The sequence below is a fragment of the Rhipicephalus sanguineus genome, chromosome 4 (assembly GCF_013339695.2).
Source record: "Rhipicephalus sanguineus isolate Rsan-2018 chromosome 4, BIME_Rsan_1.4, whole genome shotgun sequence".
NCBI lineage: Eukaryota > Metazoa > Arthropoda > Arachnida > Ixodida > Ixodidae > Rhipicephalus > Rhipicephalus sanguineus.
Genome location: NC_051179.1, coordinates 17,734,325 through 17,762,048, shown reverse-complemented (window position 1 = coordinate 17,762,048; position 27,724 = coordinate 17,734,325). Strand labels below are relative to the sequence as shown.

At 46.2% G+C, this 27,724-nt stretch overlaps 1 protein-coding gene across 1 annotated transcript; it reads right to left on the bottom strand.

The window, feature by feature from the left end:
• Positions 1-947: 947 nt before the first annotated feature.
• Positions 948-23,962, bottom strand: LOC119389229 (solute carrier family 13 member 4). The gene is made up of 14 exons (XM_037656433.1): positions 23,849-23,962; positions 22,534-22,683; positions 21,232-21,489; positions 19,308-19,571; positions 19,138-19,239; positions 18,018-18,100; positions 14,741-14,860; positions 13,150-13,266; positions 12,501-12,581; positions 12,032-12,139; positions 11,058-11,262; positions 9,953-10,114; positions 2,331-2,468; positions 948-1,121 (listed from the first exon to the last, which is right to left on the bottom strand). The coding sequence occupies exons 1-14, from the start codon at positions 23,960-23,962 to the stop codon at positions 948-950; spliced, it is 2,076 nt and encodes a 691-aa protein (XP_037512361.1).
• Positions 23,963-27,724: the final 3,762 nt, after the last annotated feature.

Genomic DNA, 27,724 nt, shown 5'->3' with positions numbered 1-27,724 from the left:
TCTTTGCCATCTGATGGCGTTCATTTTGCTGGCGTACTTCCGTGACGGAAATACGTCATGAAAGTCTTGGTGGACCCCGGCATAAAACACTTTCGTGTTAAAAAAAAAAACTACTTGCATATCAAGCCCATCGCTTATCACGTATGTATGCCTAATATCTAGAGCTGTATCACTGTGGAAAGGTATCTCTGGCGAAGAAAAAAAAAACTGTGAAAACCAGATACGCATAGTCAAGTACTGTGTTCACATTGTCATTATTTGGCGAGTTCGTTCTTCAGCAATTAGGCATAACATTAAGGTGAGCACACACCTGTGCACACTTCATGCTGAACAAATGCGTCCTCAAAAAAAAAAAGAAGAAAAAAGCATTATAGCTTTCCAGCTTATCTGCAAAGACATTCTCCTAATACTCCATGCAAATCTGTCTAATAAATAAAAAAAGACAAAAAATCTAAGACGTGTAGCTGCTAATGAAGAATAGAAATAGATACTGGTGGACAGAGAAGGCGGAAGGCTGCCAATCGCGCCGCCACATGCCTAGCACGCCATTGACACCTGAACGTTAGTTGGCGATGCTGGGAAAGAACGGATGGAAAGATGACATGCCATAACATGTCAAAGAAAACTATAGGTCAAAAAACTTGCAAAAATGAAATGAAAAATTAGGCGGTTTGATTGCTTCCGGCAACAAATCGTGGCAGAGCTCAGAGTGAACTGTGGCCCCGTTTCGGAGTTCAGCCTTTACCAGTCACGCGTCACACGCGAAAATGTCGTTATATCGTTCAGGAGGCTCGTTAAAAGGTATAGTACAGCATTGTAAGTTATACTTAGCAGTCCTATAAGCAGTTGTAGCGGAATGAATGAATAAATAACGCAGCAACAAAGTTTTCGCAAACAAGTAGCTGGCGCGGGTTGTCAGGCCACAGCGCACACGGCAGGTGAGCGTTTCAGAGTCCCCAGAGGAGCTGCCGGATGGCAACGACGGACGAGGCGTTGGGCGCTGGCTGCTGTTGCGCCCAGCTGGGCAACTCGCTCCATGAGAACAGCGTCTCGCCCACCGTGTTCATCGAGATGATCAGCGACGTAAGCGTCACCACCTTCAACACAGTGCCTTGTATCAACTACGTCATTGAGAGAGAGAGAGAGAAAGATTCATTAGAGAAAGAAGACTAGCCTCTTGCCTGCGACAGCATTTCAATAACAGTACTAGACTGCCTAGAAGTCATTTTAAAGACGAGGACTTCTGCGTGGTATACCCATAAAATGATAGTGGAGGGTGGACCAGTACTGCACTGTCGTTTCGGCGAGAACGCTTGTCTTTCGCATGTTCTCTCGACGAAGTCTAGCGCTGTAGATTCAATGAAACTTTCACGAATGAAATCAGCTGCTTATCCACATCTACACAGAAATCTGCAGACGGGATTTATGCAAACACCACAACACACCATCCCCTCACACTCCCTACACCCCTCCGAATCATCAACGACGTATCAATACATATCTATTACGACACCCACCCCACCTCCTCAAAACCACATTCCTGGGTAAATGACTTGGTGAAGACGAGCCCGAACGAACTGTAGTATTAGAGATCTACTTTGGAAAAACCATCGCAACCAAACGATGTCACAATAGATGATCTAGCGCAAAGTGACTTACGTGTCAAACACGCCCAGTACAAGTGCTACACGCGAACACAAAAATCTATCCGCGAACAAAAAAGCCTATCTAACCACTAGACCACCACGGCGGCCTTTTCTCAAATACTGCATCCTTATTACTCAGACATAGTCGCTAGTGAAGCGCGCTGTATAGAATTCACCGCATACGATCGTCAAACCCGGGTGCGAATAGCAAGGAAAACACTATGGAGCACGCTTGAGTTTCGCTTCCAAGAGTAGAACGCGATAGCGTAATCGAACCGTGTTCGTATCGCCTTCCCAATCGCTAGCCTAGCTTCGCTTCTCGGTCGACACCTAAACCATGCGGCAAGGACCTCCGCGACGTGGTACCACCAAGGCTAAACGGTATATTTTTAGCTCGTCGTTAGTATGCTAGAGGATGTATGCGTGGTGGCCGAGCGGCTAAACGCATCGCGCCATGTAGCGAGGGGCCGCAGGTTCGAATCCCCAATCCCACTCCAACCAAATTTTTTTATTTCTTTATTTGCATCTCCTCGAATTTACGCTCACGTTCAACATGATTTTTCACTCACAACCAAAGACGGCGATGCCGACATCGACACCGGAATTTCTGCGAAACGAACTCTTTAACGCTATCGCGTGAAAACTGATGCGCGAACTGAGCGCGCCTTCGCGATATTGCCTTACCATTTCGCGGCGGCACGGAGGGAGCACGTCGTCGAGAATGGCGATCGGCATGGCGGCCGTCGGAAGAACAAGCGTCGTGGACGATGCCACCGCCACGGGGATTGCGAAGTAAAGCGGATTGCACGGAATCATTAGGGCCTGCGCGGACAAAGAAAAAAAACAACAACATTTAATCCACCTGACTGACGAAGCTATTAAGAAGACGAAAGTCCCTCTCGCTCCACATAGCCGATTTCTGGCACTGATGTGACATACTAAGTGACCCTGCGCTTCGAGTTGTCGATTAATTCTGCCTCGCTGCGATATGATAGCCACCTGACCAGCTCATTTGGGAACCGTGCTGCCAAAAGCGTGCCAAAAGGGAGCCTCATGGCGCGTTACTTCTGAAATGTTGTCTTCGGGTGTCGTTGAAAACACGAGACGTAATAAAGAAGAAAGAACGCCACACAGGCGAACACGCAACGTAGATGTAGATGTAGATGTAGATCCTGTTCTGCTGGCTCACACCCACTCAGGGGGATTGGCCAAGAATCGGGTAGCTTAAAAAAAATTATTTAAGATTTAGTGATGAAAATAATTTTCTATTTTGTTTAACAAAAAGATTTTTTACAAGTTAATTTTGTGAGAATAATAATTAAAAAAAAGGCAATAAAAAAGGTGGGTGGAATTAATTTTCATCAAATAGGAAATACATAAATATATAAACTAATCTTGCTGTTTGCTTCTGGTTAACTATGGAACTTTTGAACTGTGGTTATTGTTTAAATCTCTTTGACTGTTCTATGAAATCTTGCATAGCCTCGCATACTTTCCCGCTGCTGTGCCCAAGGGTAAGTGCACCTAGAGATAGTAAATTGGAGGTTCTCAACTCTAATCCCATTATGCGTAACGGCGTTTCTAGAGATGTCTTTCGTAATGTTGAAAACTTCTGACATGAGATCAGAAAGTGCTCTATTGTTTCCTCTTCCCTACAATATGAACAAAGGGGTGATGGTGCCAAACCGGCTCTATATAAATAAAAATTTAATGATGGAATTCGGCAACGCAACTTCGTAATTACAACTTCCAGATCTCTGTTATGACATGTTGAACTTTTCCAGGGTGTCATTAGATTATTAAAGTCCGGGGAATTTCTTAGAGATGGTGTACTGAATTCTCGCATCATCATTTGCCTCCGAAACCTAGCCGCTACTATAAAAGCTGATGTAGGGGTAATATTAATAGCTGGTCCGTCTAACGCCGCTTTCGCTAATGTATCAGCTGTTTCATTTAGAAATAGACCTCTATGCCCAGGTACCCATACTAAACGAACATACGTTAAGTGCTCAGGTGTTAGGGATTTGAACTCTTTCAATGTTTTCATATCACTGGATGCTGTGAGCGCACTGCATACTGATAAAGAGTCCGTTATTATTACTGCGGAATTTATTGATGTCGGCAGTTTACGAAGGGCCAAGACTATCGCTAATAATTCTTCAATAAAGATGGGTGCGTAATCTGGAATGCGGAGCGAAAAGGACCAGTCGAGAACAGGGCAGTATATACCGATGCCACACTTTTCCTCTCTCTGCGACGCGTCCGTCGCAATGACTACGTTTGCTTGAATTCTGACCAGGTAGTCCTGTAGGGTAGCTCTTAACATGTTACTCGGTAGGCGTTTTGCATTGTTAGGGAAAATGTCATCAAAGTAGATTTGAAGAGAATTTGTCGCTTTACTAATCGGAATAACCTCCCTTATTTGGACGGATAGTGGATCAAGGAGAGAGTGTACAAATTTTACTTGAGGTGTGTGAAATCTAGGCCAATAACAATAAAAAAATAAACCCGGTTGCGCAATGAAAACTGTTTGGTTACGCCTTAAAGGGGATTCAAATGCCCTTAAATATGTTTGTACAGCCAATATTCTGAATCTAGTGACAAGTGAGGGAATTCTAGCTTCCATATACAAAACATTATTCGCTACAAATTTAGGTAGCCCTAAGCACATACGCAGTGCTTGCTTTTCCAGAAGAACAAGGGGACGAAGCTTATAGGCAGGTGCCCCGGAGTATAAAACACTCCCAAATTCTAAAACCGGTCGTACATACATGCGGTATATTGTGGCTCTACGCATTCCTGATCTTCTGTTGCTTATTCTCCGTAGGATACCAACTGCCCGAACACCCTTCGCTGCGATATATTCTATGTGGTTTCGCCATAAGAGAGAGCTGTCATATATCACTCCCAAATATTTGATATTTTGAACTTGTGGAATGATGTCAAGTTTGTATGATAGAGATAAATGCACTGGGTCTTTCATAGGGAATACTAGTACCGCACACTTGTTCACGTTTAGAGAAAGATGAATAGCGTCAAGCCAATGTTCTATTTCAGATAAGTACATTTGCAGGTTTTGATAGAGAGCGTGAATGTCATTAGCTGATGAAAAGAACGCTATGTCATCCGCATAGACGTACGTGTGTACGTTGTCGTTACATGGAATCGAGCTTAATGAAATATTGAATAAGACCGGTGACAGAACAGCCCCTTGGGGTACTCCTTTTGCCTGTTTATAATTACTTGATGAAACTCCGTTCTGGGAACAATAAAATTTCCTATTACCTAGAAATTCCTTAATCCACGCTTCTAAATAATGTGGGAAGTTGATTTCCCTCAAACGCCTAATTAATACGCTGTGTTCAACACTATCGTACGCTTTTGTAATGCCCAGAGTAACTAAAGCTGCATACTGTCTTTGTCACCGCGCCAAATGTATCCGACTTTCGAGGTCAATATGTCATATTGAACATCCCTGCCTGAATCCAATTTGACATGGACGAAGGATCATTTCTCCGTCCACAAACTTCACTATCCGAATGAGCAATGCTCTTTCTATTAACTTGACAAAATTTGACGTTAATGCAATTGGCCTGATATTGTCTAAAACATATCCTTCTCCGGGTTTTTTAAGAACAGGTATAATTTTGGCGATTTTCCATTCAGTTGGAATCCAAGCTTCTTTTATGGAATAATTTATTATATTAAGGACATCTTCCCGTGACTCTTTGAATAAAATTTTTAACACTGCCGACGTGACTCCATCGGGGCCTGGAGCAGCAGCGGGAAGTTTCCTTACTACCTCTGATAATTCCTCCATCGATATTTCAGTAAAACTATCACCTGATTTCGGCATTAATGGAGGGGCTTGAACCTTAGCCGCAAAGCGCTTTTCCAAACCTTTCGCTATGCTCTCCAATGATTGCGTCAATTCCTGTGGCGATAAAATTATGGATTAAATATTTACTGATTGAGGAATTAGCTTCTTATGTCTGAGAAAGCCAAATAGTGCTCTTTTGTTATTTGATTTCGAAAGAAATTCAAAATGCTTTTCCTCATACTCCATCTTCGCTTTCGCGACGGTACGTTTAAATGTACCTGCAATGAATTTATAATCTGACCAGCTTTTAGGACATTGATTGTGTAGTAGCTTCTTCCAGGCGGCTTTTCTACGCCTGTAATCCCGAGTGCAGTCATCATTCCACCAACACGACATCGACTTTTGTTCAACTGAGTGCACCTCAAATTCCGCTTTTCTACGCGACTCCTGTAAAACAGAACAGATGCTCAATGCTTTTTGTTTTGACGTAGCTTCTGACAGAGATGCCATGGAGCATCGCAAGCTCTTTTTAAACGTACTGTAATTTATGCACGTGAGTCTTCTAGAAATTACTGATATTACCGGACATATAATCTTAAATATCACCGGAATGTGATCACTATTAGTGGCAGAATCAACAGTCGTCCAAGATGAAATACAAAGGCCTGATCCCGAGAAAGTCAAATCTAGAGAAGAGCCAGCCGTCCCTCTGATAAAAGTAGGGATGCCTGAGTTGTGACAAATCAGACTGTTACCCTGAGACCAATCCCATAACCGAGTTCCACACGAGTCTGTCCTTAAACCTCATGTTATATGATGGGAGTTGAAGTCACCCGCCAATAGGACATTATTACCGCTAACACAGATTACACTATCCAAAGGGTTTGTGTCGTTAACCCCTGCCGGATAATATACATTTGCTATGTAAAATGTTCTACATGAAGGAAGGCTCAGTGCAATTACAAGAATTTCGTGCTCCGACGACAGAAGCTGAAGTGCTATTTGCGCCTTGTGGCAAAATCTGTTTGAAATTAACGTAAGTAACCCACCCCCTCTTGACCTTCGGTCAAGGCGAAATGATCGATAATTTTTTAAATGGTAATGCTGATCTGGACCTAACCAAGTTTCTTGTAATAATATTATATCTGGGTTTTTTTCAACAATGAGACACGATAAACCTGTGGAAGCGGAAAAAATTGAACGACAATTCCACTGTAAAACTTTCAAAGGCTCAATGATTGGATATACCAACCGTAGAGACAATCTTCTCAAAGATGCTTTCCTTTACGACCTTGCTAGGAGGAGCCTTCTTCGTTTTAATCTCAGGCGACAAGGAAGACGATGGGTTTAGGGGAGATCGGCTACGTTTTAGAGCCCGCGAATCTATTTCAACGTCAGTATTAACACTCAGATCTAGGGTGTGGAGACGGCCCTCGCTCCCTGTCATCTCCTGGAAGTCATCGAGAGGCTGCCTATCTTCATTCATGCCACATCTGGCTTCCTGCTGAGCGGGCAGCGAAGTCCTTGTCTGGGGAGGAGCTGTTGTGTTATTTATCAGCTGTGTTAGTTGAGTACTCATTATCTGATACAAGCATTCCAAGAGGCTGATAAATAATCTATCCATTGCTTTAGACATTGCCTTTTCCACAGCGGCCTCAATTGTTTGTGCGATATTTGCATCTGCCATTATATTTTGCCGAGCGGTAATCCCAGCATAACCTTGTGTCCTTTCCTTAATAACTGCCATTGCTTCTCTCCTAGAACATCGTCTTCTGTCCATTACTTCCAGTAGTTGCTTCTCTTGAAAATGAACTGGACAGCTGGAATAGTCCGCTCTATGAGCGCCCTCACATAGGCAACACTTCTCATCTTGGGCAGTACAGTCAGAGTGTGTGTGACCTTCGCCACATATTCAACACCGTATTCCAGATTTACACCCACCAGCACTATGGCCAAAACGTCAACAATTTCTACACTGCAGGGGACGCGATGCTAACGGTTCAACCCTGAAGATTAGAGGCCAAGCTTTTATTTCCGATGGGCATGATGTACCGGCGAAGGTTGCAATCACCGACTCTGTGGCTACTCTCACGTTGTCTACCACGCGATTGCACCGGTAGATAGCTATTACTCCGGCCATTGAGAGTTTCTCGAGTGTCTCAGAAGGGCTTAGTTGTGAATCAACTCCACGTACTACACCTTTGGTGCATGCGAGATGAGGTGGAATGAATGCACTCACCGGGATAGAGGCAAATGACGAGCACTTCAGCAGGTCCGCTACACAATCTTTGTCCGGTGATCTGCATACAATACCTCCGCGGCCGAACTGTCGCACATCGGTGATGCTCTGATACTGCGAAGTTACCGCACGAAGTTGCTCCTGAATCGCCTTAGGGTTATTCAACCGGATTGAACCACTACCCAAGGGCACCAGCTCAACGGGAATGCTGCTCACACCGCTGCGTAGAAAGAGATCAAGAGGTATATCATCCGCTCGAAGAGAGGCCGACCATGCCGAACTGCCTTGCCCAGGAGAGTTCCTGGACATTGTTGCGATCACTGGACGATCCCTGAAAACAGAACTAACACAGGTGAAAGTAAATACTCGATAGAAACAAAAGATATTAAGCTACCCGATTCTTAGCCACCAAACTGCGAAGAAGGCTACACGGAGCTCGATCGCACGCTCGCCGCAGCTGAGAGCTTCTTCCAGCGCACGAGAGTGTCGGTTGGTTGGTTGGTTGATCCTAGAGGAATGGCACAACCCACCACGGGGGATCGGCCACGAATCGTGCGGCAGTAGGATGTGTGAGTGAAAAAAAAAAGGGTGGGGGGGAAGAAAAAAGAAAGGATAATTCTAAAGAGATAATTTTAGGTAAGCGAAAATGTTATTTGTGTTCGCGGTTTCCCAATTGAATGCTAAAGAGAGAAAGTGTCACTCGTCAACGTCGTCTTCTTCTTCTACTGCATACCGGAACGCGCGCAGTAAAGAAGAAAGAATGCCACACAGGCGAACACGCACGGGAGTCCACTCGTCAACGTCGTCTTCTTCTTCTACTGCATACCAGAACGCGCGCTTCTCACGAACTAGATGTGGCTACGACAAACAAACCTACAAACGGAGGATGGACAGATCCACGGCATAAGGAGCTTCGCCCCTAAAACTTGAGCTCCGCCCAAAGAATCGCGGTGCGCCTGCCCTTCACGTGCGATATACAGTCGTGCTGCAGGACTAGTTTCCACTCGACCCACAAGTACTTTTTCTCGATTAATGTACATACTACGCACGCTAAGAGTTAAAGGTGCGTCGTTAGTAACTAAAACATTACGTTTGGCTGAGAAGGGATGTTAGAATACCTGGAGAAATTTACAAGGACATTCAAGTCTCCGACCTAAAATCCGCGAAACATACGTGTCTGTATGGAAAGTCAATTATCTGAAACTCTCGAGAAGTGTTTGATGTAACGGACAGGAGGAGCATTTGTGCAAATTCTCTGCGGGAGGAACAGCGAAGGCTGTGGGCGGAGCTGACGTTTCTCTTTAGGTTGTAATAGACTATATCATGGCGCTGAGGCAGGCCCGTAGCCAGGAATTCTTTTCTGGGGGGGGGGGGGGGCACTTGCTGAAGACCTTGACGTTTTGAGAAAAAATTGGGGGACGCTTAAGCTTCGCCTTTAAGACTTCAACGCGATAGCAATATCCTGCCCCTAGTGCGCATTTCGAACACTACGAGTGTTTAACAGAATGCGCGCAATAAGGTGTGTGCCTTATGTAATGGGTAGCATGCCTTAAACCAGGAGCAATTATGCGCGAGAACCTTTTTCAAAGCTGCGATGCACCCACTACGTGGTCTTAAGGGAATACGCACAGTAATGTGTGTGCCTTTTGTAATGGGTGGCTGTCTTTAAACCACCAAGTCGTTATGATATTGACGTGGTGTGACGCCCGATGGCAATGTACGCTTGTACCACGCAATGTTACTGCGATATTACATCTCGTACTGTGACACCTGTATACAGGACGCGTATTTTTGGGAAGCATCAAAGTTACTTTCAGTGCAGCTCCAAGCAGAGGCATGGCTGTGTGGTAGAACACCTGCTTGCCACGCAGACGACCTGGGTTCGATTCTCACTCGAACCCAACATTTTTATTATTTATTTTATTTGCAGCTTTTTCGATTTTTCGGTCACGGACAAGATGATGATTTTTCGCTCACAACCAACGGTGCCGACGCCGACGACGGAATTTCTGCGATACGAGCTCTTTAACGCTATCGCGTTAAAACACCTACTTTCATCATTTATATTTGGTAAAAACACGTCCTTCACCAAAATTTCGGAAGGGGGGGGGGCAGCCGGGCCCCTAGCCCCCCTCCCCCCTTGGCTACGGGCCTGGCACGCGTACGTGTGTGTGTGCGCGCGCCCGTCATCCTAAGAGCATGCTCAGCGCATGGTCTCATCGCAAAATGCCACAAAAGTCTGCTTGCCAGATCGACGACGATGGGCAGCAGAGTGGCAACAGCGACATCGATGCTGACGAACTCGGTGAACACGCAGGAAAGCACGGTGAGCACGATCTGGATCATCGTTGGCGGGAACAGGTTGAACTCGTTCAACAGCGCCTGGATCCAGTACACCGCACCGCTCACCTGCCACGAGAGAGGCGGGTCGGCGGATTCTATCTACGCGAGTGCTCTACACGCAGTTGTCTTCATCTTTCCCCCCTTGCCATTCACACGTAAGAGCTCACGACTTACAGCGCAACAAGATCTACTTCTATCTGCTGTGTTTCCGGAACAGCGTGTACCAAGTATTACTAAACATGAATGATTCTATGTGAACAGCTCATCGTAGTCGTTACGACATAGCTACTGAGGCATGGACACAACTTGACCGAACACGCCACACTCAAAGTGCCCCGGCATCAACGACGTTATCATATGGACTATAGGTCAACAGCAAATAACTAAACCTTCAGTATGTTTGAACAGTCTCCAACGAATAGTATACTCCAAAGGAGGCCTCTTTCGCATTATATACTGTTCATCATACTAGGTAGTCTCTGCATGTTCTTTTTTTTTACTGCATTTGGTTTATTACGCAATTGTCGCGCAGTTCAACAGAATACGCTTGTAATAATCTTCCGTTTTTAAGTCCAGCGCTTGTCCTGTGCGTTGATTTTTCTATGTGCTCTAGTGCGTACCTTGCTGGCTGTTTTGACTGTTCGCAAAGGGGGAGGCAGGCGAAAGATGGGAGAGGGGGGGGGGGGGCTCATGCCCCCCACTCGCACCACCCCTGTGCTCGAACCTTCACACTGCCAAGCGCATTTCTGGCTGCCTGTTATACTCTCTTCTCAGATCTCCTCAATTCATCTGACTTTCCTCAGGAGGATAACGCCCAAACACCGTGGTGTCGAACAGTTTCTAGTCTACATGCAGGCTTTACAGACAACACGTATCACCAACTAAATTAATCGGACTACAAATGAGGACACCGACTCGACTGTTGCCTCGTTCATGGAGGAGTGTTCTCGTGCGTTGTATTTGCTCATATCCCAGTGATTTGCCGAACCGTTTTGATAGGGCAGCACACCTGTAGAGCACGTCCCATGCACGACACCGAGCCGTAGATGATGAGCGGTCCCCAGAGTATGCTCGCTACCAGGGTGCGCCAGTCGAGGGCGCTCGACGCACCGGAGGCGGCCGCGCTCGCCTCCGTTCTGCCTACGGGCCACTGGGAGGCTGCCGACGACAGCAGTGCGACCAGCAGGTAGTCCAACGCCAACGTCTCATGATCGCTGGGAACAGCGCACGAAGAAGTGCTGAGTCTCATCATTTTACGAGATGAATAGCCAGCAGAGAAACACAGCTAAAGTTCGTTTGGGTACCTCTTGCGTCTTCGTACTAGTTCCGGGTGTATGACCACGGCCGCTGGATGAAAACGCTTTTTCATCCAGCGGCCGTAGTATGACACTTTACATTTCGCTTATCTTCTTCTGCCTATTTCCACAGAACATATAAGCTTGACGTGGCAACACGAAAGAAGCTTTCTTAACGTGCATTCGTGATAAATAAATAAATAAATAAATAAATAAATAAATAAATAAATAAATAAATAAATAAATAAATAAATAAATAAATAAATAAATAAACGCATAGCTGCTGTATAAAATGCATGCATACACTTGGCAATTTTACCGTGCGATAGGACAGACATGTCGAAGCACGGCTTGTGTAGTCTCAGCCTCGTTTTTTTTAGAACGAAAACATATCTTGCTCTAAATTTACTGGATGTAAGTAATTAATAATTGTTTGGGTTTGACCTCCCAAAACCACGATATGATTATGAGAGACGCCGTATAAATGCAGGGCTCCGGAAATTTCGACCACCTGGGGTTCCTTGATGTGCACTTAAATCTAAGCACACGGGCCTCTAGTATTTCGTCTCCATCGGAAATGCAGCCGCCGCGGCCTGGATTCGATCACACGACCTTCGGGTCACCGGTCGAGCACCATAACCACTAGACCACCGTGGCGGGTGTGGAATAAGTAGCCGCGCAAAGAAACCTGAGGATGGCGAAGCGTCCGTCGTTGTCGAAGAAGGCGATCACGTGGATTGCGAGCCACAGTGTGGCGGCCAGAATGAACGCGACGATAACGAGACGCTCGACGGGCCTGCGAATATCAAAGTTGAAAAGAAAAAAGCGTCACTCAGAATGTACCGAAAACAAAATAAAATATCGTGTCGCAAGTATAGCGTCGTGAGATGACGACAAAGCTTTCTGTCGTTACCACAAAAAAGACATTTCGTGTAGAGCTTAAGATATAAATTGCGGGTGCAGCTGCGATTAGAACGGACTAGATAGTCGCTGCTGGATTAGCCACTGTTGGAAGACTACGTCGAATACGGCACTGTAGTGGATAGGAGCTTTGAAATACATTAAACGTTATTTGTAGCGCCATGCAGACGAGCTGAGGTATTTCGCCGAGTGCAAGGGACGCAGTGATTAGCAAAACGCGTGCCCACGCAACTCACGTTAGCGTTCCTAGGCCTTCGCTCTGCTTCTCGATGATCTTGAGGATCTCTAATCGAGCATTTTCGTCCTCTTCGGCATCTCTTTAGGCAAAATGAGAGCGACACAGAAACGAATTAGTGGTTCGATACTTCGCAAGTTTAGTGAACATTTCCAATGACATACCTTACTTAACGACCCAGTAAAAACAACAACAAGAACAGTGACCACGACGACAAGCTTGGTTTTGAATACTCGTCGGCTATTTGTCATATCCAATAAAAGTACAGGAATTACAACATTGCACTACAGCTGGGAGCTATGGTTCCTCATTGGCTAATGACGCTAAGCCGATTGTCAGGTCGTGTGTCTCATCACGGGCCAATGTCACATGAAGACGGAATATAAACTTCGCGCTTGAGCCCTGCTCTGGGAGACGTTTCTTGTGGGGACACTCCTGCCATGGCTGGGGCGTTTTGCCTTTTCTGGCACAGTAGTTGCGATGCTGCAGTCACTGTGGTCTATAGGACAGTTTACTTCAAAAGCTGCAACGATATCGTAGTCGCATTTTGGCTCACGAAGTCGATCAAGGGATGTTTAAAAAAGAACAAAACAAATAAAAGAACCGGTCGTTTTGAAACTCGGAAAGTAATAGCGAAGAAAATGACTCACTGGTGTCGCACTATGGCGAAGTACATGACGGACAGACAGGCCAAGAGACCGCAGCCCACCACGGGAAAGATGACCAGCACCCAGCTGGTGATGTGCAGCACAAAGTGAGAGAACCTCCTGCGCTCGAGTACGGCATGGTGATGCAGCGTTATTCACCTTCAAAAGTCGGTCGGTAACGACATACAGCAAAATTTCTCTCTCTTCGCTGTAGGCAACTAAGTGAAGAACTTAGTCACCCCCCCCCCCTTTTTTTTTACGCAGTAAGATTCTAAGAGCGTGCATTGTCTAGCTTTTACTTGGTGTATAGTTTAAATTTTGTCACAAGCGATAGCTGAATGTGAATTTAGATTTATCCATGCAATGTTCATCTCTTATGCTCGATTATAACTCGAGTAGTTCGATTTAGGACTTAGTATTCTCTTAAGTTTAAGTTCTGTATGTTTCTAAAGGTGGGCCTACACGGCGAAACCTCCTAGAGTTTTCGATCAGCCGATATTCGTGACAATCGTACCGATATCGCTGCAAAAAAAGATTTCGTTAAGCGTAAAATACGAGGCAATAAAATTGGCAGCCTTTAAGCTTTGTAATACAGATGTTTGAAGCAAGGAAAGAAGATGGCTATTAAGGGCTCGTTTTTCTTTGTTAGACACAATATTAATGAGAACTAACAGACAATAATGCCAAGGAAAGTATAGGACATGTTATTTGTAATAATTGGAATATAAATGTGAAGAAAGTAAAGTAAACGAAAAGGTAACTTGCCGCCGGCAGGGTAGGAGTGTTAGCGCCGATCGCAGCCATGGCGGCCAATGTGGAACACTCTTTTTCTGCCTTTTGGCGTCACGTAGCACATGATCTCTTTTACGAGCTGGCAGCTGACCAATAATCCCTCGCATACTACCTGACGGCATCAAGTCTGCCACCTAGACGCGTTATTCGAAGGTCGCAGGTTCGGTCCCTGCCGGCGGCAAATTATCTTTTCGTCCACTTAACTCTCTTCACATTTATGTTCCAATTATTACAAATGACATCTCCTATATATGCTTTCCTTGGCATTATTGTCTGTTAATTATCATTAATATGATGTTTGAAGCAGTAGTTCGTTGTCATCAGGCTCACTAACGGGCAACATAACGAGTAGCCAGGAACACAAAAGCTGCAGCTGCACTTAAGATGAACCCCAAACGCCACGAATCGCCATGTTTTTAACGGAGGCTGAAAGCGCGGAAGAAATACTGCGTAAACTAAAAAAAATCCTGCATAAACACAAAATGAAGAAAATAATGGCAACATTAGCTTCTCATAAACCCTGCCGATTTGTGAGTACACAAAAAGTAAAGCCCTCAAGATCGAACCTTCTAAAACCAATTAGCCCCCATAGCAGCCTTACTTCTAGATTTTCTTCAGTTAGTTTCACGGAACTGTTGTCATGGGTGTGCGATGTAGACACCGCCTTTTAGTCCACTCATCTGGCTCCTAAGCCAGTCAATAACGTAGCTTTTCCTCAGAGATAGTTTTTGTTATGGTAATCCCAAGGTCCTTATCATTCTTAAGCCGCGTGCGCAGTCCACGGTCTCGCCGTGTTTCTCACATCTGCAAGTAGCTGAACAGCAAGACGTTGGCCGTGTTTCCTCGTGGGCTGAAGATGGAGCCAATCACCGCCACCATGACGGCGCCCAGCAGTAGGTCCCGGTGTAACAACGTATACCGCCTGCACGACACGTGCAACACTTTAATTGAATTGTTATTTACCGACCGTTTGTTGATTTCTCGCGTGGGATTGAGGAGAGGTTTTGTAAGCTCGGCTGACGTACGAATTTCGATAAGCGAGAGATACGCGGTAGCTAATCGTCGTTTTTGTGGTTAAGTTCTCATTTGAATATAACTTGCTTTCGCGCTGTCACTTCGTGAAGGTGGTTTGACGCTACTTCAGGTCACGGAACGCCAGTGCACGTTTATTTGAACGATGCCTGAGTCATGCCAAATGTGTCCTATGGTTACGCCTCTAAAGCAACTTTATCGCGTTGTTTTTCACTGCTACTCTTCGACGTCATAAGCTATCAAACCTAGATTCGAAATCATTATTACGTTCAGAGGTGCAGTATCAAACCCCTGGACAAAAGAAGTACGGTTGGTTTGAACGCTTTTCGGTTTATATCATGACTCAACTCAGGGTCTTGATCACAGCAATTCTACAATGCCGAGACGTCCGTGGGTAATCCAGAAATATCTTACGACAGCACGGTAAGTTGGCGCTGCGCATTTCTTTTTTAAGGTGCTACACCAGAAGCGCCTATAAAATTGGCTCAATGACTATGGCTTTGTTCGATTGGGTACAGTATTGCGTGTTAGATGCTCAACTACAGCGATAGTGTTTTGATGTGAATAGACTGGTATTTAACTAACTAACTAACTAACTAACTAACTAACTAACTAACTAACTAACTAACTAACTAACTAACTAACTAACTAACTAACTAACTAACTAACTAACTAACTAACTAACTAACTAACTAACTAACTAACTAACTAACAAATAAAAAAAATTACACCATCTCCCGCTAAAGGGGACCATGAGGCGATGCGAAGCCGGAGCACTTGCACGATCGCGTTCCGTTGGCGTTCGTTGGGCATGCTACCGACCTCGCGTCGTGGAACGCGAAGAGGGACGCTACGCGCGTCGTATCTTCCATCTAGCCTGGCCGTTAATTCTCACAGGGCGAGCGGGGAACGCGGTCGACAGGCGGGCGAGAGGGGGGCAGCGAAGGAGAGGAGAGAGAAGGGGAGGGGACGCGCATGCGCTCGAGCTCATCGCGGCGTTGCGCAGGAGAGAATTTCGGCATGTCTAGCCCGCGTTTCAGAGGAAGAGTGGAAAGGGGGAGGGGAGAGGGGTATGGGAGTGGGGGAGGGGAGAGGGGAGAAGGGAGGGGGTGAGGGGAAGGGGAGAGGAAATGTGGAGAGGGGACGGGGAGAGGGAAAGTGGAGAGGGTGAGTGGAGAGGAGGTGTGTGGAGAGGGTGTGCGCATGCGCAGTAAGGGTGGTCACGCCGCACACCACCGGATTCAGCTCGGCCTTAAGATACTTCGCATCTAATAAATAAATAGAAAACCAATGCACACGTGCGTGCATGCGTGAGAAACTCCAACTCAATCGTCAAAGCTGGCTTCACCACATTGAGAGAACGTGTAAGGAGAAGCATACTTCTCTAACTTGCTGCAGTTTAAGCGGAGTGCACGTTGTAAGCAGTTGTGCGAGTTTTGCATGCGTGACCAGAATTTTGTTATGCGATGTGTAAACGTCGTAAAAGTGGATGTCTGCCGATTGCGCGAAGGCGGCGTCTGGTGCTCGCTCGAGTCGTGGAAGTGCTTCGCCCTATTTGCCCCGAAGCGCCTAAAAAAAATGGCCGTATGCCTTCTTTCAACGTGCATAGCTACAAACTTTATGACTGATTCATCGGTATGTAAATCTGAGATTTCGGTGCATAGTTCAGAGGGGAGGGGTAACAGAAACGAGTGTTTTATGCGCGGCGATTGTCCTGTAAGCTGCTTCTTCGAAGCTCCACTTCTTGTGCTGCTGTATCAGCGTGACAATGAACACTAGCGTTATATTACCGCAAGTTTTAAACCACCGCTTGGAATTCTTCATTATTTAATCGTAATTCAATCGTTGGTTGCTGCTAGACCATGCTACCCCGTATACCCAAACCGGTCTTGACTTGAAACACATAACTTGAATTATTTTAATGCAGCGCTGTATCACGACTAAGATAAAACTCTGCAAAGCAGTGACAATACTAGGCGATTATCGAGATAAGATGTAACCAATCCAGCTTTATTCCAGTGCTTTCCACAGTACGCCAAGAGTGCCAATAGTTATAAAATTCTAACGCCTATACCACAGAGGCCTATGCAGCTGCCGAGCGCAACTGAGGCATAGCATCCATTTTTGCTTAGGGTCAGTCCTACGTTATGCTGTCTTTGATATATACAGCCTCTCTTCTTTCAAGTGATGTTTATTTTGCTATTCAGCGCTGAAAATATCGCACGGAAACGAAGCCTTGTCTTGGTATAAGTGTGACTACGGCGTAGGATTCTACTTCACTTGTCCTGCTTTAAAAAACACGCTGGCGAGCGTACTCTGTTTTCCAGGATGCGACTTCTTTGAGAGCGACAGAGTCCAAGGCTACAGTGGACTTCATCGACATGCGCCGAGCTGTCAAAAAAAGAAAAAAAGAAGAACATTTATATTTAATGCGATGCGTCTCATAAAAGGTAAGCCGTTATTGGCAATTTCAACACAGGTCTGCAGGAGATAGATAGATACGAAGGACGTTCAATAAATATTTCCCCTGACCCACTTCTATTTATTGCAGGATGCGGAAACTGCCCATGTGTGATGACATAAGTCACTGTAGGTCACGTACCAATGTGTAACTCTGAACGAATAACGGTCTTACTTTTACAGCTGCTGAAGTGGTGTGGGGTGTGATGATGGATGCAGTGACATACAGAGCAGTCATCAAGTTCCTGTACTTGAAAGGCCGCACTCGAAGGGAGACTGTCGATGAGATAAAAGAGGTCTATGGGGAGGAGTCCCCATCATATGATGTAGCGAAGAACTGGCGTCGGCAATTCAGATGCAGTCGGATTTCTGTGGAAACGGCTCCGATTACAGGGCGGCCCCACTCCGCTATCGATGAACACACCATTCAGCAAGTGGAGGCCGTCCATTTTGAAAAATCGGTGCGTAACCGTTCTAGACCTAGCCCAAAATGTGAAGGTTAGTGTGGGATCCGTGGAAAAAAATCACTCAGGACCATCTTAATATGTGTAAGGTATCCGCTCGCTGGGTTGCCCGGCTGCTCACACCTTTCCAAAAGCAGGAACGAGTCGAAAGCTCCCGGTGTCTTTTGACCATGTGCCATAGAAACCAGGAGGACCTTTTCAACAGACTGATTACACAGGATGAATGTTGGGTCCATCACTATGATACGGAGACTAAAGTTCAGTCGACGCAATGGAAGCACTTGGACTCAGCGCCTCCAAACAAGGCACGCGCCCAGCCCTCGGCGGGCTAGGTCGTGCTCACAGTCTTTTGGAACCAGCACAGAGTAGCCTTCATGGATTTCCTAGCAAAGGGTGCCATGATTACTGGGGCATACTATGATTCACTGCTGCGGAAATTGCGGGCGGCCATCAAAAGTAAGAGACGCCGCATGCTCACCAAAGGTGTCCGCCTTCTACAAGACAGTGCCCCAGTTCACAACTCACATGTTGCACAGATGGATGCACGCTGCGGCGGCTTTGAAATTCGACCGCATCCCTCTTATTATCCCGACCTCGCACCATCGGACTTCCAGCTCTTTCCAAAAATGAAGTCATATTTGAATGGCAAGCATTTTCCAGATGATGAGACTGATTCCTGAAGTCACAACATAGCTTTAGGAGCACCCTGTCGACTTCGACAAGCGAGGTGTTTACAGTTGCATAAAAAGATGGGAGAAGTGTTTGTCCCTGGGTGGCACCAATGTAGAGAAGGACTAATAAATCTGCAAAGTTTCGTTGCTGTCCGTCCACGGGAAGTAGGTCAGGGGAAATAGATAGATAGATAGATAGATAGATAGATAGATAGATAGATAGATAGATAGATAGATAGATAGATAGATAGATAGATAGATAGATAGATAGATAGATAGATAGATAGATAGATAGATAGATAGATAGATAGATAGATAGATAGATAGATAGATAGATAGATAGATAGATAGATAGATAGATAGATAGATAGATAGATAGATAGATAGATAGATAGATAGATAGATAGATAGATAGATAGATAGATAGATAGATAGATAGATAGATAGATAGATAGATAGATAGATAGATAGCCAAGAGCATCTTACGAGGTTGTGAAATTTATCACACACAGCTCAGATCTCGTGCGTGTGTACGTACAAAAGCTAGCACCCGTGTTTCCAGAGCAGCGTACTACTCGCGGCGGTGTGGGCGACGAGATGCCCGGCAGCACGACGTGGCCCCGCTCCATGATGGATATCCGCCGGGGGGGCTCGTTAGCTTCGTAAACCCGGAACTGCACCGTCAACATTCGCATTGGTCTAATGCCCTCCCAAGAATCCACAATAGCCTTCTTCCTCTAACCTTCGAATTGGACGCCAGCGACGGTTTTATCGTCGTCTTCACGATCGGAGTGAGCGAAGGGTAGTGCTTGGCGCAATACGGGTCGCATGCCTGTGTTGCGGCGTTGTCGTCGTTCGCGGGCTCATCACAGGGCGCGGCCGAGTACTGCTGGTCGAGTTGTTGCAGGCCTGGGCTATGGCACGAGGTAACGTCGGTGTGTTCCGTGCCTCGCATCAGCAAGTCCTCGAGCGTCTTGCGACGGTTGCGCGAGAGGCCGTGCGTAGCCTGGTGTGGGAAACGGGCAAAGTTTAGGCAAATCCATTGTAGCTTTCTGTTACAAACGTGTTTAAAGCAAAAAAGCTTTTTAAGCGCACGAGAAACGGGGAAAGAAGAACTAAGAATTTGACAGGACAGCGCTTAACTCACAACTGAAAAAAAAAAAAAAAAACGCTTAACAAACTTCTGTTTAAACATGAATGTTCACCAACTAGCCCATCTCGTCATCTTGTTGTGTTACAAACGGCCGGAACAGTCTTCAATTTCGCGAAGGGCAGAGTTATTTATATAGAGTCTACAGAGCAAGTGATACCTCCATCACAGGTCTCCCGTTTTGGGACGCTGTGCGGTGGAAACTGATGTACAGGGAGGTTTCAAATGCCACGCAGCGATAGCGTATAGTACACAAAAACCATGTCCTCCTTCAAGGCGAAAGCCTTTATATAAGTTACGAGTTTAAAATATCCAGTGCCAATCGGCGGCAATCGTCCGGCGGTGGCGTTAACGTGAAAAGTACGTTAAGTCGCATGACATCACGCACACATCATATGATGCTAAGGGCGAAATGTTACACGACGTCATCAATGACTTCGTGTTGTGACTTCATCGTTACGTCATAGATCGCGACAATTTGCGACGTCATTGACGTGATCGCAAGACATCGCCGCATGGCCAAAGTAGGTCGATCCCGTAGGTAGTGTAAAATCGGGTGAGCTGCAGAAAGCTTCAGTGGAAAGGGTGAGGAACAATGCAGTCATAACTTAATGGGCATCTCGTGAGAGCATAAGCTTTCGCCTGCGCTCTCCTTAGCATTGCCTAAAGGGAGTGTCACTTTTTTTTTTTGCATCGGGGCCGTACTGGTGTGTGCCAAAGGCGGCCGAATTACGTTTCAGTTCGAATATGTACTTGTGGGCTAGTTGGTTGATCAGTGCGGCATATGGCAGCGCGCACCGCGTATATTATTGTTTTCGTGTTCGTCGTTTTATCCGATGTGCGCTGCCATATGCCGTGATGATCAACGAACTAGCCCACAAGTATATATTAAGCATGTTTATTTCTACATCCAGCGCTTGTGTTGTCCCTCTTGTTTTCGTGTTCGTCATTTCACCCGATGTGCGTTGCCATATGCAGTTCTAATATGCTTCACGAAAACTGAGAAAATTGTGAATAACGAAACATAGAGCTCGCTCACACTTCCTGGGTGCTTCGAGTTTCTCTCTCTCGTGTTGCCTTCGAAGACATGCTCAGATATAGAGGAACCGAAAACGGACGCACATATTTGTATCGCTTCGAGAATACTGAAGTCTCCGAAAAGTCTACGAACGGTTTTGACATTCAAAATGCCAAATTTTTTAGTTATGAATGCAAGCGCGACGAAGTAACCGGTATATAGGCCACCAAAATAAATAAATAAATAAATAAATAAATAAATAAATAAATAAATAAATAAATAAATAAATAAATAAATAAATAAATAAATAAATAAATAAATAAATCCGGGGATCTCTGTACATGGAGGGATGAAAAGAAAAAGCTGCCGACCAGGCAGCTCGACGGTTTCTCGCCCCCGTTTAAGGCAACGACGTTTAGCAGCCCACAATACGGTTAACAGGTTAACGAAGGGGGTGACTGGGTGTACGGCGCGAATAAAAAGCAGTAGCCCTCTCGCCTTCTTCTGGTGTGCCTGGATGGTGCTGTCCTGCAGCGCTTTGGTGGCGCGCTCGATAAGCGCCGCCATGAGGAGCGTGGTGACGCCGTTGTCCAGGAACAGCGCGGCGAGCAGGGACAGCCCGGAGAAGACGAACATGAGCGAGCGCACCCGCGTCCCCTTCAGGCGGATCACGACCATGGCGGCGCGGTCGAACAGGCCGAACGAGTGGCCCAGCCGAATGAACAGCATGATGGCCACCACGTGCAGTATGTACGGCTAGGAGGACGACACAAGTCTAATCGTCACGGGAGACTTCTAAACATAGACGGTGAAAGAAATAGCCTTCATTTCATCAACGAAAACATGACGCAGAGAATTAAAGAAAGAGCAGGTAGCTATAATACATAATTGACATGTTTGTTTTCTGTGAAGGGATGCCGTAACGCTTTAATCATTCTTAATGCGAAACGTGTGGCACTTCCTTCGTATCTCTACTTCGTCCGCTGAAAGATAAGGTTCGTCAGAAATTGCACCCGAATCTATTGCACAGTCCGCAGGGAATAATAAGTGCGTGCAAGAGCCTTTCGGGTAGGGCAATTGTACTAAAGCACTGACAAGTTTTAGTATATCACCTGTTCAACAATAATTGCTGGGGTTTTACGTCTCCAAACCACATATCGCCTAATCGTGACGCATATGTTTGCAACTATCACATTGCACTCATCAGCATACTTTAACGCATATGTATTCTACGCCCTTTACTATGCCTTAAGGTTAGGCCAATATGCAGCCACGCTACGTAACCATTAGCACTTAAATTTTTATTGAAACTTATTATTCATTTACTTGGCGCTCCCTGGACACTCCTAGCACTCGTGCCAGTGAAATCTGTACATGATCATGATCCACGATTAGAAAACCTAAGAATTTTTTTTAAATAATATTGCCTCATTCGAACATCAACAGTAATAAACATGAATATTTTCCTTCGGTATGCTCACCTTTGCCGCACCAGGCCACCGGTAGATTTACTTATTCCGGATACTGCGCTAGCCTCCGCTAGAATTCAAGCTAGAACAGGCCGGAAATTGCTTCTGAACAAGCATAGAAGTGCGTTACCTTGGTTTACAGCGAGCCTAATCTTCATGAGCGAATAACAGTTGGATGCAAAAGAAAATGGTTGCGAGTTGCGAAGCACTCCCTTACAAAAATCGCTCATGCTATTCGGTTGCATGTCAACAAAAAAGTATACTGAAAACAAAGAGTCAACAAAAACATCAGAATGATTATGAAGAGTTTTGTAAGGGTTGTGCGACGTACCGACGTGTACGCGGCGATGGCGTCGTCGTCGACGATGGTGTTCGAGGCAGCTAGTACGAGCGGTGGGAACATGCAGGCCACGGGAGCCGGCAGCACCTGCATCAGCGTCCACACTGCCAGCACCAACAGGCAGTACGCGCACCGGGCCTCCTGCGTCACGGACACGTTGTTAAACTCGTGCAACGCGTGTGTAATCATGACGTAATCATGGAGGGTTGAAAAGGCTATAAAACCGCAAGACACGGGACGAGTAATGGAACACAGGGCAGAGCGCTGTTCCCTGACTCGTCTCGTATCGTGCTGTTTTATGGTCTCCTTATGATGTACCAAAAAGCCTCAATGAACGCACTATGAATGATACGATACTCGACTCTGCCGATATACAGAATTATACCACAGCTTGCTAAAGCCAGCAAAAGCCACTTAAGGTGCATGGAACGGGCGAACAGATCAGATTAGAACTATGTCCGGTCATTGCACTCTAAGGACGGCTTTGAACTGTATCTTTTTGAAATCTCAGACGTTCCTCGTACAGTATAATAAGAAAGAACAATGCCTAATCCTCACAGGGTAAACAAATGAATTAGTGCAAAAGTTTATAGCGAGGTATGAAGACTCAGCATATAGAGGCAGTGTGGGTCGTATCCACAATGAAAGTGCAAATCTACAAATATTAAAATACCCTGTGTAGACCCCCCCCCCCCCGCCAAGAAAAAAAAATGCGAAGCTTGCACTAAGGCTTGAAGCAGTGAAACTGGACGATTGTGAAGGCTAATCTGGTTTCTTCTAGGTTGTTTCTAGGTGGCTTCTAGGTCGTTGATAGGCTTTAGCTATAAGTGATGCTAGGTTGTTTCTACGTTGACTCTCAGCGCAGAGAGGTTCGACTTAAACCACAGACAGTCACACGTTTGTCCAAACTCCAGATACAGGAACTCGCGCTGAAACCAAGCGTTCGCACCTCTCATAGATCTAGGGGTACGTCGTCGTTGGCGTAGGTCTTCCATCGCTTCGGGGCCTTCTCGCAGCCGCCGTTGCCTTTTCCGTTCCCTAGTATTCTCTCGTTGTACGTACTCGGGGTGCTCGGCTCGCTGCCGTCGCTTCGCAGCCACTTGTTGGGCTAACTGTTGCCTTCTTCATTTTTAGTGGACCAGTGGTGAGTAGTGCGAGTTACCCAATTTCTGTGGCACATACCAAATTATGATGATGATAGTTTTTTGGATCGACTCACGAGGAAGGATTTGCTAAGCAGCTTCGCTATTAAGAAATAATAAAAAATAAAAAAGGGGTCTGACTACGACCCCACCGGGCAGCTTACCGAATGCTTCCTGCTGTAGACGGGCAGCGTGTAGAGAGGAGCCGAGTATCCGATCAGCAGGGTAGCCGCGGCCTGTGCGCGGCTTTGCAGAGGAATGGCGGACGTGCATTTCATGACTCGGCACTTTCGAGAAGATACCGCAGTGGCGGCCGCACTGGCGCTGCTCCGGTAAAATCACATAAGCGCCCGTTATTTCTCGACAACAATCTCTGCGTCACAATAGACTAGTCGTATATTTCATGAACTAGAGCCTGTTGCGTTGCCTCTAATTTCCTACGCAAAAGAAGAGAATCGCGACGTGTGTCCGATACCCGAGATGTTCTTCAGCGCGCATCACACGTTCCATGCGTGCGTATGGAACGTGCTACGTGCGCAATCCACTATATGCCAGCACGCTATTCACTGCACTGAATGATCGTTTCAAGAACGTTACGATGCGCCCTTGGGAGCACGTTGGCTATTCAGCGATTGCCAGCTTAAGCGCCGCGCAACTCGCACGTATGACGCCATCTTAAGAATTGCGTGGTACGCCCTCACCGACATCCGATTGTCAGGTCCTGCCTTATTGCGTCACTCCAGATCGGTTTTGACCCTCTGCGGTTCGTTAATTGCACGTTTAATCTCCTTGAATCGGAGTGGTTTTTTTTTTTTTTTTTTTTTTAGCAGCTGGGCTGTTTAAGCTCGAGGTTCCGCGCTCTTGCGTTCGCAGAAACTCGTGTTGCCTAGCAACAATTTGGCACAGCTGCGCCTGGCTTCCCCGAGTGCGTCGCTCAGCAACGCGTTGGAGGAAGGAAATGGGGAGGAGAGGAAGAGAATAAATAAATAAACAAAATAAAATAAAATTTAGTGGCGCTGCGTGATTCGAATGCGGGTACCCACGGCCCAAAGGCGAGCGTCGTAACCACTTGGGCTATTCAGGGACGTTAGCAGAGCAAGCATTCACGGAAAACCGTACGATTTCGTTTATATGGGCGAAAGAACGAGAACCATACAGAAAGAGAAAGGGTGAAAGAGAGAAGGAAAGAGAAAGAGAGAGATGGAAGGAAAACATAGCATAGGCATGTATACAGTAGAGCAAGATGGTGGGAAAGGGAATGAGGGTGAGGAGGAAGGAAAGGAGGAGGGGAAGGCCACCAGCTCTACTGTTTCCAGAGTCTTTGCACCACTAGTGCGTAGCTGCCCCAATTTCTTTTTTTTTCTCTTTTTTTTCTTTTTTGTATTTCGCTTATATATAAATGCGGTCGTCGTGTTCGGGAGATGAACCGGTGCCCTAATGCTTAGCGCCGCAGCGCCATCGCAGCCAAGCCACCACGGCGGCTCACTCAAATTTTGATTATCACTACTTATTTAATTTAGTAAATATATATGGTAGAACACTACATCATGACACTAATGATATGGGAACCCCAATGTGCCCTGTTGCGGTACTCGACAGATCCTGCGAAAGTGCTTAAACGTCGTTTTACAAATAAACGACCTCTCCAAGGCGGAACTGCCAGAAACCTATAGCAATGCTGCCGTACATATCGCGTCGGCTATCGTTAATGAAAGTCAAACGTGTCTTTTAGATTGAAAAGGCGCCGGAAAAACGGCTTGCACCGAGGGTCGGATGAAACTTACTTGGAAGTCAACGCTCTCCAGAGCCAAGAAGGAATGCGTGGGCAGTCGTTTGCGCGGAACAACGTGACGTCACGATATTGTGAGATTACGCGCGTTGAATAATCATAGTTTTCGGGAGCCTACTCACGATTACCTGGACTACGCTTGGACAGCGAGGCCGCGAGAGCCAATGTCGTCTTCTTCTGAGCGTTCCTGTGTCGGTGATGATGATCGATGCAGTTGTGTCAAGTAGCATCGTATTCTATGTAATACATTTCAAAAATTCTAACGCAAGCGTGTTCAGCAAAACTCTTATAGAATACGCTTTGCTAACGTTATCTGACATACTTACTTTTTTAACAGAAACTGTGAAAAGAAGAAAAACAAGAAACATCAGAATAATGTAGCTGCGTTTTAATTGCCCGATTCTTGGCCGATCCCCCAGGGTGGCTGTGAGCCAGAATTTTAGGATCTATATCTACGTGTTAGACGCCCATTGTCAGAGTTTTTGCGGGTTTCGCACGCATACGGAACTGCAAGCTGTATGGAATGACAAAAACGGATATGGAACCTCATCTGCTTGAAGTTGAGGGACACTCCGACCATTTTCTGCTCATTGAGAATTCGAATCATGAGCAGAGCAATGCCGCTATTAGTGATCAGTATGGACACTCAGGAGAATTTGAGCAAGAAGTCAGGCTCTAGAGTCACTCGTGATCGCAACGCGACCACCGTGACTATCGCGTCACCATCGCCACTGCCATCAACAATGTCATCCGTTGCCGGCGTCGGTACAGCTAGGTCACTCTGGCGTCGGGACATACCGACGGCAGGCATGGGGTCCTCGAGGCTCCTGGCGGCCCTGCTGGCGTGCTTTAGTTACCTGGTGACGCCGGCCGCCTATCCAGGAAATCGCCCGCAAGGCGACTTCCTGAGCCAGAGAGTTATCAACGGGTCTCAGCGGAACGCCGTGAAACCTACCTACACGCTGTCCTACCGAGAGCGTAAGCGCCCATTGCCTTCCAGGATGCTTAGAATGACAGGAAGTTTACTTGTACTACTTATGCTTGCTGAACAGGAGTACATTACAAAAAAAAATAGACCCGTACAGTGTGTTCCGACAACGCACGCGACGGCCGTCTCCTTGGTCGCAGTGTACCTGGAAGAGGCGTGCGGCGGCCTCGCGGCGAAGGCGCAGCGCTCGCACTACCTGAGCCTGCGCGACCACAAGGCGAGCATGGCCATCTACTCGCACCGGTCCGGTGTGTTGCCGCGCAGCGTGAGCAAGTGCCGCATCCAGATACAGACCGAATCGCACGCGCGGCTCACAATCTCCTTCGTCAAGCTGGACACCATAGAGCAACCTTTCATATGCTACATGTACCTCAAGGTGGGTCGATGCGAGTCACCACGAGAAATAATTTCGTTGAACTCAACTAACTCAATAAACGCTCACTCTAAGACAGAGAGTCAGTATACGTTGTGTAGATAAACGTTTGTGCAGTTTCTGTTGTTGATACTGTGGGAAAATCAGCTGCGTTCTCTTACTCTCCTGGGTGCCAAAGTCATAAGTCCACACACTATTTTTTAACCCCGTATAATTAGCGTCATCTATATGGAGGCAGACTTTGAACAATGGAAAACTCACGTGCTTTTATGGCATTTGAAATGACCCTTGATCTGCCTGTAAGGACGGTCTGTTACATCGTTGTCGGTATATCTGCGTGATTGTGTAGGAATTATGACCTTACACCATATAGGGATGGCTGTTTCCTGCTGTCTATATGGAGCTGGTAGCCTGCTATATGAGCATTCTTTTTTTAATTCGAATAAGCGCTTCTGTCTAAAATGTGCCGAGAGTGCGGTTTTTCCTAATGACGTCAAATTCAATTATATGCAGTTAATAAATTGCAGTTCAGCATTCCAAGTAATAGTGGAATTAGGGTTCTCTGAAGATGTTGTATTCTATTCCTTTCTCCGCAGATTTACATGACCGACAAGCCAGACCTCGTGTGCGGCAGGCAGACGAGTGGTAAGAGCATCAGCACCACCACCTCGCAGATGACGCTCGAGTGGGTGATCAACAACGGCGGCGAGAAGCCTGGAAGAATAGAGATGATCCTCACCAGCTACAAGGACAGCGGTACGCATCCGTAACTGCAAGCACCCCGCTGATCAGTCGCAAAATTTGAATGTCCAGATGACTGTCTTCTGGCCAGGCACAGCTGCCCTATAGCCAAATGATTTCTTACCAACGCACAAGGGTTACGTGCAACA